The sequence below is a fragment of the Macaca fascicularis genome, chromosome 6 (genome assembly GCF_037993035.2).
Source record: "Macaca fascicularis isolate 582-1 chromosome 6, T2T-MFA8v1.1".
In the NCBI taxonomy this organism is placed as follows: Eukaryota; Metazoa; Chordata; class Mammalia; order Primates; family Cercopithecidae; genus Macaca; species Macaca fascicularis.
Window position 1 is genome coordinate 43584773 of NC_088380.1, and position 12859 is coordinate 43597631.

General features: G+C 42.2%; 1 protein-coding gene across 39 annotated transcripts in view; it reads left to right on the forward strand.

Annotated features, from left to right (window-relative positions):
• The window catches only part of ZNF131 (zinc finger protein 131), a 113391-nt gene that overhangs the window by 77157 nt on the left and 23375 nt on the right, over window positions 1–12859 (forward strand). For 26 of the 39 annotated variants that reach the window (XM_045394736.2, XM_073993403.1, XM_015451337.3 and 23 more), the window contains one exon: window positions 440–584. The exons of the other annotated variants lie outside the window; for them this stretch is intronic. In XM_045394736.2, the coding sequence (XP_045250671.1) occupies window positions 440–584 (145 nt within the window). The remainder of the gene's footprint in view (window positions 1–439; window positions 585–12859) is intronic. 39 annotated transcript variants of the gene reach the window in all.

Consider the following 12859-nt stretch of genomic DNA (forward strand, 5'->3'; position numbering starts at 1 on the left):
AAATTTGGAAAGGTAAATAGGAAAATAATGTGAAGGGCCTTGAAATAAAGTCAGAGAGGTACTAAATTTTGTTTGCTAAGTTGTGAAAAGCTATTGAAGATTTTGGAGCTGAGTTGGCACAGCTGTAATCTCCCTGGCAAGAAATATAGCATGTCTGACATGTAATAGCCAATTCATATATTTGAGTGATAGAATCTTAACTGTTCTCCAAGAGCCTCAAGAAATCTTCCGGAAAAATCTTAGTTTAAGATTTTCCAGCTAGGTAGTGTTGGAATTTAGCTGCAATATTATTATATTGCTAATGAGAATTCTGCCAGAAAATAGTTTTCAAAAATAAATACTAATCAAGCTCCAAGCCCTGGGCTTTTCTTTCTTTACTAAACATTGTAAGATTTGAGGTCAATATGATTACATGCTCTAATGTACATCTTCTTTGCAGGTGTTAGTAAAATGGCCTTTCGCCATTTAATTGAGTTCACATATACAGCAAAATTAATGATACAAGGAGAAGAAGAAGCCAATGATGTATGGAAAGCAGCAGAGTTTCTACAAATGCTAGAAGCTATCAAAGCCCTTGAAGTCAGGTACTTATTTCTTTAATGGGGTTCAGATAGTCATTCAGTCATGTTCATTCTGTTAGTGAAGAACTTATAGTATGTGTCATGCCATGAACGGAGTTCTTCAGAAGAATTAAGAATATTTAAGGATCTATAAAAAATTTTTCTGGATACTGATCTTTCACTTGACTTTGATTTTCTGTTCATGTGTTAAAACTGCTAATATTAAAGTAGCATCTTTGATATCTAATAAGTCTAGACAGCTTTTTAAGGATCTGGATCCCTGTAAACTGTTTTGTTGGATTCAAGTTATTGTTTGTACCAAGCCTTATCCTACAAAAAGGGTTTGGCTTACAAAGATTAACGTAATACTGTTTAAAAATAGGGAACTAGGTGGAAATAAATTGGTGGAATAAAGAGATAATCATTACAAGTTAGAAGTAGAAGTATGATAGCCAAAAACATATACTGTAAGTCTATATAGTAGATGTGGTAAATCTAGCTCTTAAGTGCACCTAGTTCAAATAAAAAGAGTAGTCAGTTAAGTTATTCCTTCTTAGAAGCCGAGAACAAATCAATTGCCGAGGAGCCGTTCCTAGTATTAAAATTTCTCCTGAGAAGTATTAAGAAAACATTAGGCCAGGCCCAGTGGCTTATGCCTGTAATCTCAGCACTTTGGAAGGCTGAGGTGGATGGATAACTTGTGCCCAGAAGTTCACAACCAGCCTGGGCAACATGGTGAAACCCTGTCTCTACAAAAAATACAGAAATTAGCTGGTTGTGGTAGTGCACGCCTGTGGTCCCAACTACTGAGGAGCTGAGATGGGAGGATCACCTGAGCCTGGCAAGGTGTAGCTGCAGCGAGCCGTGATGACGCCACTGACTGCATACCAGCTTGGGCAACAGAGTGAGACCTTGTTTGTTTTTTAAAAAAGAGAAAACATGAAAGGCGATAATGAATAGAGACCTTAACATCCTTACTTAATGGATAATGGCAGTGTAACATAGTTACTAAGAACAGGAGCTCTGGAGTCAGTTTCCCTCGGTTAATATCCTGTTTCTACCACTGTGGCCTTAATTAAGTTACTTAATCCTGTCAGCTGTGTCCTCCTCTGTCAAATGAGAGTAATAAACGGTACTTGCTACATGGAATTTGATTATTTGTGAGGGTTGAATGAATTAATGCATGCAAAGCATTTAGCATGGCATCTGACTAAATGAGTACTCTTAAGTATGAACTATTACCTCCTGGTACTGTTTTTTATGTTTCTCAATACAGATCATTGGCATGATGCCAAAACAGTTTGGTAAAATCAGTTTCACATAGCGGCACAATGATTTAATCTTAACTCACTGTTGTGGTTTAGTTAAAAGATCAAATTTATTTCTCTGAGGACTCTACTGGAATGTTATTTTATCTTATTTTTTTGAGACGAAGTCGTGCTCTGTCTCTCACACTCGAGTGCAGTGGCGCAATCTCAGCTCACTACAACCTCCACCTCCCGGGTTCAAGCAATTCTCCCTGCCTCAGCCTCCTGAGTAGCTGGGATTACAGGTGCCCGCCACCATGCCCAGCAAAGTTTTGTGTTTTTAGTAGAGGTTTCGCCATGTTGCCCAGGCTGATCTCAAACTCCCAACCTTAAGTGATCTGCCCGCCTCAGCCTCCCAAAGTGCTGGGATTACAGGTGTGAGCCACCGTGCCTGGCTGAAGAAAAGTTTTTTTAAGAGATAAAAATTTAGATAACTCTAAGAATACTGAACTGTACTCGTCCATAAATATCATCTCTTAGTTTGACAGTTCAAGAGTAAACTTTTCTGATAAGAGCTTGGTATGTATATATATTCTTTGATGCTTAGCACCTGGCATATAGCAGGTGTACAGGAAACATTTGTGAATAGATAGATGGATACATGCTAATTAAAACTAGGTCAGTACTCTCTTGCAGAGACCTGAGCATGGATGTCAAACTAGAGATGCGTTCTGAGGATATATACCTGATCAGGCCATCTCTTCTCAAAAAGATTAAAGGAAATACATATGGATGGGGCGATGTCAGATTTGTGGTTAAATCTTGAAAGAGAGCCTTCTGAAAGAATGTTCTCTGTGGCCCTTTTGCTGCTCATGATAGTGAGTGGTATGTCACTTTGGAGAAGGTTGTGGCTCATGCCTGTAAATCCCAGCACTTTGGGAGGCCAAGATGGGTGGATTGCTTGGGCCTCAGGAGTTTGAGACCAGGCCCTGGGCACCATGGCGAAATGCGAACTCTGTGAAAAATACAAAAATTAGCTGGCATTGTTCCGTGCAACTATAGTCCCAGCTACTCAGGAGGCTGAGGTGGTAGGATCGCTTGAGCATGGGAGACTCAGAGGTTGCAGTGAGCCGAGATTGCACCACTGCACTCCAGCCTGGGTGAGAGTAGGACCCTGTCTCAAAAAAAGCAAAAAACTGGGATCCCAATAGTACCTAAAATCATCAGTGCTTTTCAGTATAAACACAGTAACGTTGATTTGTTTCTTGAGCCAGATAGGCATGTAATATGTTCTGAAGAGTTCCCTTTGAAAAGAAAAAGGCAGTAGTATTATATGTTGGCTGTTTATAATAATGCAATTTTTAAACTTCTACAGGGATGGTTTATGTTGACTTTTTTCCCTGTTCATGAGCTGTATTTTACTGTTTATTCGTATATCTTTAAAAAAAGATATCGTATATCTTTTTTTTATTAAAAATTAGATTTTTGGCCTGGGCACGGTGGCTCACACCTGTAATCCCAGTACTTTGGAAGGCCAAGGCAGGTGTATCGTGAGGTCAGGAGTTGAAGACCAGCCTGGCGAAGATAGTGAAACCCCATCTCTACTAAAAATACAAAAAAATTAGCCAGGCATGGTGGCGGGCTCCTGGTAATCCCAGCTGCTTGGGAGGCTGAGGCAGAGAATTGCTTGAACCGGGGAGGAGGTGGTTACAGTGAGCCGAGATCTCGCCACTGTACTCTAGCCTGGGTGACAGAGCGAGACTTCATCTCAAAAAAACGTTTTCAAAATGAAAAGAAAAAAAAACAAAAATCTATTTTTTTTTTTTTTTTTTTTAGTTGGTGTCTCGCTCTGTCACCCAGGCTGGAGTGCGGTGGCGTGATCTCGGCTCCCTGCAACCTCCACCTCCTGGGTTCAAGCAGTTCTCTGCCTCAGCCTCTCGAGTAGCTGTGATTACAGGCGCCTGCCACCAAACCCAGCTAATTTTTTTGTATCTTTAGTAGAGACGATGTTTCACCATCTTGGCCAGGCTAGTCTTGACCTCCTGACCTCGTGATACACCTGCCTCGATCTCCCAAGGTGCTGGGATTATAGGCATGAGCCATGGCGCCTGGCCAAAAATTGGATATTTTAAAATAAGTTGTATTTAGATCCCACCCCCTACCTCCCCACCCCCATTCTCTCTCTCAGACATGATTTGTTTGGGTTTGGTTTGTTTTTTGAGGCAGGGTCTTGCTCTGTCACCCAGGCTGGAGTGCAGTGGCACAATCTCAGCTCACTGCAGCTTCAACCTCCCGGGCTCAAGAGATCCTCCCACCTTAGCCTCCCAAGTAGCTGGGACCACAGACGCTTGCCACCATGCCCGGCTAATTTTTGTATTTTTTTTAGAGACAGGGTTTCATCATATTGCCCAGGCTAGTCTTGAACTCCTGGGCTCAAGAGATGTGCCCACCTCAGCCTCCCAGAGTGCTGGGATTATAGGCATGAGCCACCATACTTGGCCAGACATGGTTTCTTTTTTTAATCTTTCAAGCTTTTTTTTTTTTTTTTTTTCCTCTGGAGACGGAGTCTCACTCTGTTACCAGGCTGGAGTGCAATGGCGCGATCTTGGCTCACTGCAGCGTCTGCCTCCCGAGTTCAAGCAATTCTGCTGCCTCAGCCTCTTGAGTAGCTGGGACTACAGGCACATGCCGCCACGCCCAGCTAATGTTTGTATTTTTAGTAGAGACGGGGGTTTCACCATGTTGGCCGGGATGGTCTCAATCTCTTGACCTCATGATCCACCCGCCTCTATCTCCCAAAGTGCTGAGATTACAAGCATGATCCACTGCGCCCAACCTCAAGCTTTTATTTAAGTGCAGCGATCCAGGATGGATTTTAGATCTTGTTGAAAGCAGCCACATCCATGGACTACATCATAGTCCTCAAAAGCAGTGATCTGCTTCTCCACTGTTGCAAGTTTATCATCTTTGACTACATACTGTATTTGAAGTTTCTTAATTTCCTATCCCACTGGAACTAGTTTAGATGAGCCAGACATTGTTTTATTGTTGTTACTGGTTTAGCAACTTTCCTGGACTTGTGTAATTCCTTTCCTGTAATTCTATACAGTCTGTATTTTGTGTGTATGGCCATTGAAGTCTCTGCATAGGTAGTTTACTGAACAAAGTGATCATTGGACAGAAATTTTCTTAAATGTCTTAAACCAGTAAATCTCCACATTTTTGTTGGGGAACTCTTTATAGGGCACACCATCAGTGTCCCATCGAGCAGTTTACAACTACTTTAGCCTTTACTTCGTGTGTTAACAGAACCTCAAGGTCACGTAGAGAGTTGCGAAGGTCTTTCCTGGACGTGTATACAGCTCTGTGCATGTGCATGGCCTTCTAGGTTCTCTGGAATATGTCAGAGGTTTTTTTTTTTTTTGGAGATGGAGTTTTGTGTTGGTATGGTCTCGGCTTACCGCAACCTCCACCTACCAGGTTCAAGTGATTCTCCTGCCTCAGCCTCCTGAGTAGCTGGGATTACAGGCACTTGCCACCATGTCCAGCTAATTATTTTGTGTGTTTTTAGTAGAGTCGGGGTTTCACCATGTTGCCCAAGCTGGTCTTGAACTTCTGACCTCAGGTGATCCACCGGCCTCGACCTCCCAAAGTACTGGGATGACAGGCATGAGCCATCAGAGCCATCAGAGTCCAGCCTGTCAGAGCTTTTTAAAGCCGCCTATGAATATCTCATTCTCCAGTTTTTCCTTTCAGTTTTTGTTCAGCTTCTTGATAGCCCAAACTTGTAATGCCACCACAGTAGCTGCAATAATAAACAGTTGCCATTGATTGTTTTTTGACAAATGTCTTGTGGTTAGAGCTATTTGAAAAGTGAGCTGTGAGTCAGATCAAATCTCCAAATATTTTATCCTGTCTTAGATTTATCTTTTAAGGAAGTGGCATGTGTAAAGCTCTTAAAACCATACCTGCCACATAATAACATGATTATGCATATGTTCTTTTCATTTCTTGGAATGCCATCTGTCCGGTTGTTCATTGGCAAAATTTTACTCATCTTTCTGGTCTCAGGTGAGAGTCAGCAACCTGTTCTCTGAAACTTTTCCTCACTGAGCCAAGCAGGTTGACTTAGGTACTTCTATTATTCAGTATTTGTTGTTTTACATTTTTCATTAAAACAGTAATCATATTAGTGTTCCCACATTTTTCTAAGAGTCTCCAACCTCTCTGAGGCAGGGATTATGTGTTTTTTTCATCTTTAGGAGGCGTTTGGATGGGTTTGAAAAACTACCTCGAAATTACGCCTCTTGGAATACTCAGTTGCCAGATTTATGTCCTTTTCTTCCCTCATAAGCCTTTAAAATCTCTTTCCTTGCTGTTCAGTTCTGAATACAAGCTGGCTTACTGCACTCTGCAAAACAAAAGCCTGGTAGCAGCACTTTTCTTGTTCTTTAATTATTCCTGTTTGGGATAGGGATCTGAGTTCAGTAGGTCATACCTATAGTTAAGACAAGCATAAGAAAACTGGTTAAGAAGTAGTTTATAGCCAGGTGCAGTGGCTCACACCTGTAATTCCAGCACTCTGGGAGGCTGAGGCAGGTGGATCACTTGAGGTCAGAAGTTTGAGACCAGCCTGACCAAAATGGTGAAACCTTGTCTTTACTAAAAATACAAAAAATAGCCAGACATGGTGGCATGCACCTGTAATCCCAGTTTTTGGGAGGCTGAGGCAGGAGAATCGCTTGAACCCGGGAGGCAGAGGTTGCAGTAAGCCAAGATCGCACCACTGCACTCCAGCCTGGGTGATAGAGTGAGACTCCATCTCAAAACAAACAAACCAAAAAAGTAGTAGTTTACAATTTACCTCAACACTTGTACTTGAAAAGAACAAAAAGAAACCGTACTTTTTCAGCATAAGATGCCCAATTTTTTTCCTTATTTTAGTATATTTCAAATAGGAATTCCCTTCAAAAGTGAGTGGCCAGGCAAGAGTTAACAGTTAGTTTCAACTGTTAATAAATTCTTGTAGTTATTTGTGTTACTGATACCAGACAAGTTGAGTTTGTCATTTAAAATATCTTCCAATTGATTATACCATGAGTTGATCCTTAAGTGGAAAGTTATGGTAGAATTGGTATTGGAGTGTTTCTCCATTAATTAATTTCATATTAATGGAGCAAATAAATGTCATCAAAGGAATGACTACAAAAGCAATAACCAAGGGCTTTATGGGACCTTAGGAAGACATGATTTAACAGGCTAAACAATTCAGGAATAAAAATTAATTTAGCTGGACTACTTAAGGCAATTGTATGACTATTTTGCAAATACAGAAGGTGCGTAAGGTACGCTTGTCACATATGTATTATAGAATTATTTTTGAAATGTAGGGTAAACCTTTTGAACAACACCGAAAAAAAAATTAGGACCTCATTTTGCTTTGCTGAAATTACATTATTGTTTACTTAAAACTGTATGGCGGGGCACGGTGGCTCACGCCTGTAATTCCAGCACTTTGGGAGGCCGAGGCGGCGGATCATGAGGTCAGGAGATCGAGACCATCCTGGCTAACGTGGTGAAACCCTGTCTCTGCTACAAATACAAAACAAAATTAGCTGGGCGTGGTGGCAGGCGCCTATAGTCCCAGCTGCTCAGGAGGCTGAGGCAGGAGAATGGCATGAACCTGGGAGGCGGAGCTTGTAGTGAGCCGATACTGTGCCAGTGCACTTCAGCCTGGGCGATAGAGCGAGACTGTGTCTCAACAACAACAACAAAAAACAAAACTGTGTATGAGTTGGGCGCAGTGGTTCATGCCTATAATCCTAGCACTTTGGGAGGCCGAGGCAGGCAGATCACCTGAGGTCAAGAGTTCGAGACCAGCCTGACCAATATGGTGAAGCCCTGTCTCTACTAAAAATGCAAAATAGCTAGGTGTGGTGGTGTGCGCCTGCAGTCCCATCTACTCAGGAGGCTGAGACAGGAGAATTGCTTGAACTCAGGTGGTAGAGGTTGCAGTAAGCCAAGATCACGCCATTGCATTCCAGCCTGGATGACAGAAAGAGACTCCATCTGAAAATATATATATATATATATGTACAGTGATAAAGATACCACCACAATCAAGATTGGGGAACATTTTTATCATTCTAGAAGCTTGTCTCATGATTCTTTGCAGTTGATCCTGATCTCTAGCCCCAGGCAGTCATTGATCTGATTTTTATCACTAGTTTTTCTATAGTGTACCGTACAAAGTTCATATTTGACTTTATTTACCTTAGCAGTGTGTTTTAGAGATTTGTCCAGGTGGTTGTAGGTGTTATTTTGTTCCTTTTCATTGCTGAGTAGTATTCCACAGGGTGAGTATACTACAATTTGTTTATCTGATGACTTTTGGGTAGTTTTTTTTAGTTTTTGTCTATTAGAATAATGCTGCTGTATACAACTCTTTGAGTGGATATATGCTTTCATTTCTCTTAGTAAATATCTAGAAGTGGAATAGAGCTTAGTTGTTTGGTATGTGTATGTTTAACTTTGGAAGACAGTTTGTCAGTTTTTTAAAAAGTGGTTTAATGACTGGGCGTGGTGGTTTATGCCTTTAATCCCAGCACTCTGGGATGCTGAGGTGGGTGGATCGCCTGAGGTCAGCAGTTTGAGACCAGCCTGACCAACATGGTGAAACCCCATTTCTACTAAAAATACAAAAAAATAGCTGGGTGTGGTGGTGGGCACCTGTAATCCCAGCTACTTGGGAGGCTGAGGCAGGAGAATTGCTTGAACTTGGGAGGCGGAGGTTGCAGTGAGCCAAGATCGTGCCATTGCACTCCAGCCTGAGCGACAAGAGCACTTTTTTTTTTTTCTCAAAAAAAAAAAAAAAAAAAGGTGGTTTTTTGTGCTGGGCATGGTGGCTCATGCCTGTAATCCTAGTACTTTGGGAGGCTAAGGCAGGAGCATACCTTGATCCCAGGAGTTCAAGACTAGCCTGGGCAACATGGTGAGACCCTTGTCTCTACAAAAAAAAAAGAAAAATTTTTTTTTTTTAACTAGCTAGGTGTGGTGGCACATGCCTGTAGTCTCAGCTACTTGGGGAGCTGAGGTAGGAGGATTGCTTGAGCCCAGGAGGTTGAGGCTGCAAGTGAGCAGTGATCATGCCGCCGTACTCCAGCCTGTGCAACAGAACGAGACCCTGTCTCAAAATAAAAAAGTGGTTTTATCCATTTACATATTTGTGTGCAACACAACTACTTATGCCCTATCTTCACCAGCACTTGATATTGTCAAGATTTTTTTAAACTTTAGGTCAGGAGATGGCAAACATTTTATTAAAGGGACATAAATATTTAGACTTAAATGCCATATAGTCTCTGTTGCAGTTATTCAGATCTGCTGTTGTAGCAAGACAGCTATAGACAGTATGTAAATGAATGGATGTAGCTATGTTTTAATAAAACTTTGTTGACATAAAACATGCTACTACTGTTAGGCCAGAGTTTACTGATTCCTGCTTTAGTCATTCTAATTGGATATATAGTGGTGTGTTATTGTAGTATTAATATTTTTAAAACTTTAATAAGGTATAATATGTAATAAACTGCCCATCACTCTCTAGTTGCCTTGTGTAATTTTGTAATCTATTCCTCTCTTCCTATTCCTATCTTCATCCCTACAATTTTATGTACACGTTAATAGTATGGTAGTGCTTGTCTGATTTCTTTCACTTATCATAATTATTTTGAAATTCATGCTGGGTGTGGTGGCTCACGCCTGTAATCCCAGCACTTTGGCAGGCCGAGGCGGGCAGATCGCTTGAGGTCAGGAGTTCAAGACCAGCCTGGCCAACATAGCGCAACCCCATCTCTACAAAAATTAGCTGGGCATAATGGCGGATGCCTGTAATCCCAGCTACTTGGGAGGCTGAGCGAGAATTGCTTGAACCTGGGAGGCAGAGGCTGCAGTGAGCCGAGATCGTGCCATTGCACTCCAGCCTGGGAGACAGAGGGAGAAAAAAAAGACTGGGCACGGTGACTCACGCCTATAATCTCAGCACTTTGGGCAGCCGAGGCGGGTGGATCAAAAAATAAATAAATTCATGTATATTAGTGTGTGTATAAGTAGTTCATTCCTTTTACCTGCTAAGTATTCCATTGTATGGCTATATCACAATTTGTTGACTCACCTGTTGACAGACATTTAGGTTGTTTCCAATGTTTGGCTATTACAAATAAAGTGGCTATGAATGTTTGTGTAACAAGTTTTTGGATATATGCTTTCATTTTTCTTGGTAGATACCTCTTAGTAGAATAGCTGGCTTGTATGGTAAATATATGCTTAATATTTTAAGATACTGCCAGACTCTTTCAAAAATGGTTGTGCCATTCTACATTCCATTCTGTAGCCTATGAATGCTCCAGTTTTTCACAGCCTTGTTAATACTTGATATGGTTGGGCTTTTTTATTTTAGCCGGGCTGGTGGGTATATGGTGGTTTAAATTTGCATATCTCTAATGACTAATGGTGTTGGATATTTTTTAATGTGCTTTTTTGCCATCTGTTTGTATTCCTTGGCAAGGTGCCTGATCAGATCTTTTGCCTATTTTTTAAAATGGGGTTATTGTCAAGAACTGGGTGGGGGCAACATTGCGGGGGTCTGAGATTTTATCCTATTTGCAAGGTAGTAACTTTTTAACCAACAGTTTATCATGGTTGCCGGCAAGAGACATGAGACTCTTGAGTCAGAGAGAAAAGGACTTGATTACTTAGAGCAAAGAAAGCAGCATGAGTTCCATGTTTGTATCAGTTTTTCTTGTTCCCTGTCCCCCTCGTCCCACAGGGGTGACACAGTGGCCTAGGCGTGTACTGTGCTCACAGTTGTTTGCATCACAATTGAGGAATTCTGAGCTTTAGGAAACCCAAATCTTTTATAATGAGCTGCAAGCAAACCTGCCTAACCTTTCCTGTAGAAGAAACATTATTATACTGGACAATAAATAAACCTACTCTCCACTCTGGAAGAGGATGGGCTCTGTTTTCCAAAGTCCTTTGCTATACAGACAACTTTGAAAAGATAGTCCAAAATAAAAGGCTCTCAGTGTCTTAGTTTATAAGACATGCAGAAACATGAGGATCCATGGAGAGTTGTCTTGTTCCATATCCTTGTTTCTGTATTATCCTGGCTGGTACTGAATTTTCCCCATAAGTACATCACTTTCTTTAGCCACTCTGAGTAATCTGATCATATGGACCAGGACCTGGCTGGGTACGGTGGCTCACGCCTGTAATCCTAGCACTTTGGGAGGCTGAGACGGGTGGATTATCTGAGGTCAGGAGTTCGAGACCAGCCTGGCTAACGTGCTGGAACCCCATTTCTACTAAAAATACAAAAAAATTATCTGGGCGTGGTGATGTATGCCTGTAATCCCAGCTACTCAGGAGGCTGAGGCAGGAGAATTGCTGAGGCTGCAGTGAACTGAGATTGCGCCATTGCACTCTGGCTTGGGCAACAAGAGCAAAACTCTGTCCCAAAAACAAACAAACAACACAGGGACCAGGACCTAATCCATTCAGTTTTTCTCATACTGGATTTATTTAAGGATTTATTGAAGTCAACAGAACTTTAAGCAGCAGGATTTGGCCACCCTGCCCTGTTGACCTTAATCATGCACCCACCCCACTAAGGTTCATCCTGGACTCAATCAACTGAACAAATCTCTAGAAAAACAGGTGACTTTCTTTTTCAGTTTCTGTATTGAATTTTCCACTTAGCCCTGGGCATTAATCTAAGTATAGCAAGATGTTTTACAGTTACAATTACAGACTCCGCATTGTCCCATCGGGAGGATGTCTACTAGGGCAAGTTTATCATTCATGACAAACCTGGCCCCCCAGTGGCTTGAAGCTGACATAAATGCCTTCCAGAGCCCAAGCAGTAACAGTGTACACATCAGCTTAAGTCATGCACAATGTCGTACCACTTTTTTAATTGGATTACTCCTACTGTTAGGGAAAACTTCCCACAGGATGTGCATAAATAAGTCAGTTATTACTCTAGGAAGCATCCCTTTGAGAATTTCTAACCAAGAGTATCCTTAAATGAGACTTCCACAGTCACCCAAGGGCTGCTTGGTCTTCCTTAAACACTTGATGGTCTCCTATAACCACCTCTTAGGTGTAAGTCATTGTTTTGTTTTGTTTTTTTGAGATGGAGTCTCGCTCTGTCGCCCAGGCTGGTGTGCAGTGACACATCTCAGTTTGCTGCAACCACTGCTTCCCGGGCTCAAACAGTACTCCTGCCTCAGCCTCCCTAGCAGCTGGGATTACAGGCACCTGCCACTACGCCCTGCTAATTTTTGTATTTTTAGCAGAGTTGGGGTTTCCCCATGTTGGTCAGATGGGTCTCGAACTCCCGACCTCAGGTGACACACCTGCCTCGGAGTCCCAAAGTGCTGGGATTACGTGCGTGAGCCACCGCGCCTTGCAAGGCATTGTATTTTTTTGAGGCAAGGAAATTAGTACCTGGCTTCCACACAAGCACAGTCCCAGGGGCACATAGGAACCCTGAAAGGAAAGTACTGTTTGCAATTGTACATGCTTCCAAAGTAGGACCTGCATCAGTGTAGAGGCACAGATTGACATGGCCTCCAATGTAGTCTCCTTTCCCAGTTCAATTAGAATGATTGAGTCTAGTTCTGGTTTTTGGAGAGACTGTGAGGACAGGACAGTCCTATTTATTTATTTTTATTTATTTATTTATTTATTTTTGAGATGGAGTCCCGCTCTGTCGCCCAACCTAGAGTGCAGTGACGCGATCTTGGTTCACTGCCTCCGCCTCCCAGGTTCAAGCGATTCTCCTGCCTCAGCCTCCCCAGTAGCTGGGACTACAGGCACGTGCCACCAGGCTGAGCTAACTTTTGTATTTTTAGTAGAGACGGGGTTTCACCACGTTGACCAGGCTGGTCTCGAACTCCTGACCTCAAGTGATCTGCCGGCTTTGGCATCCCAAGGTGCTGGGATTACAGATACGAGCCACCACGCCCAGGCGAGTCTGTCCTATTTATC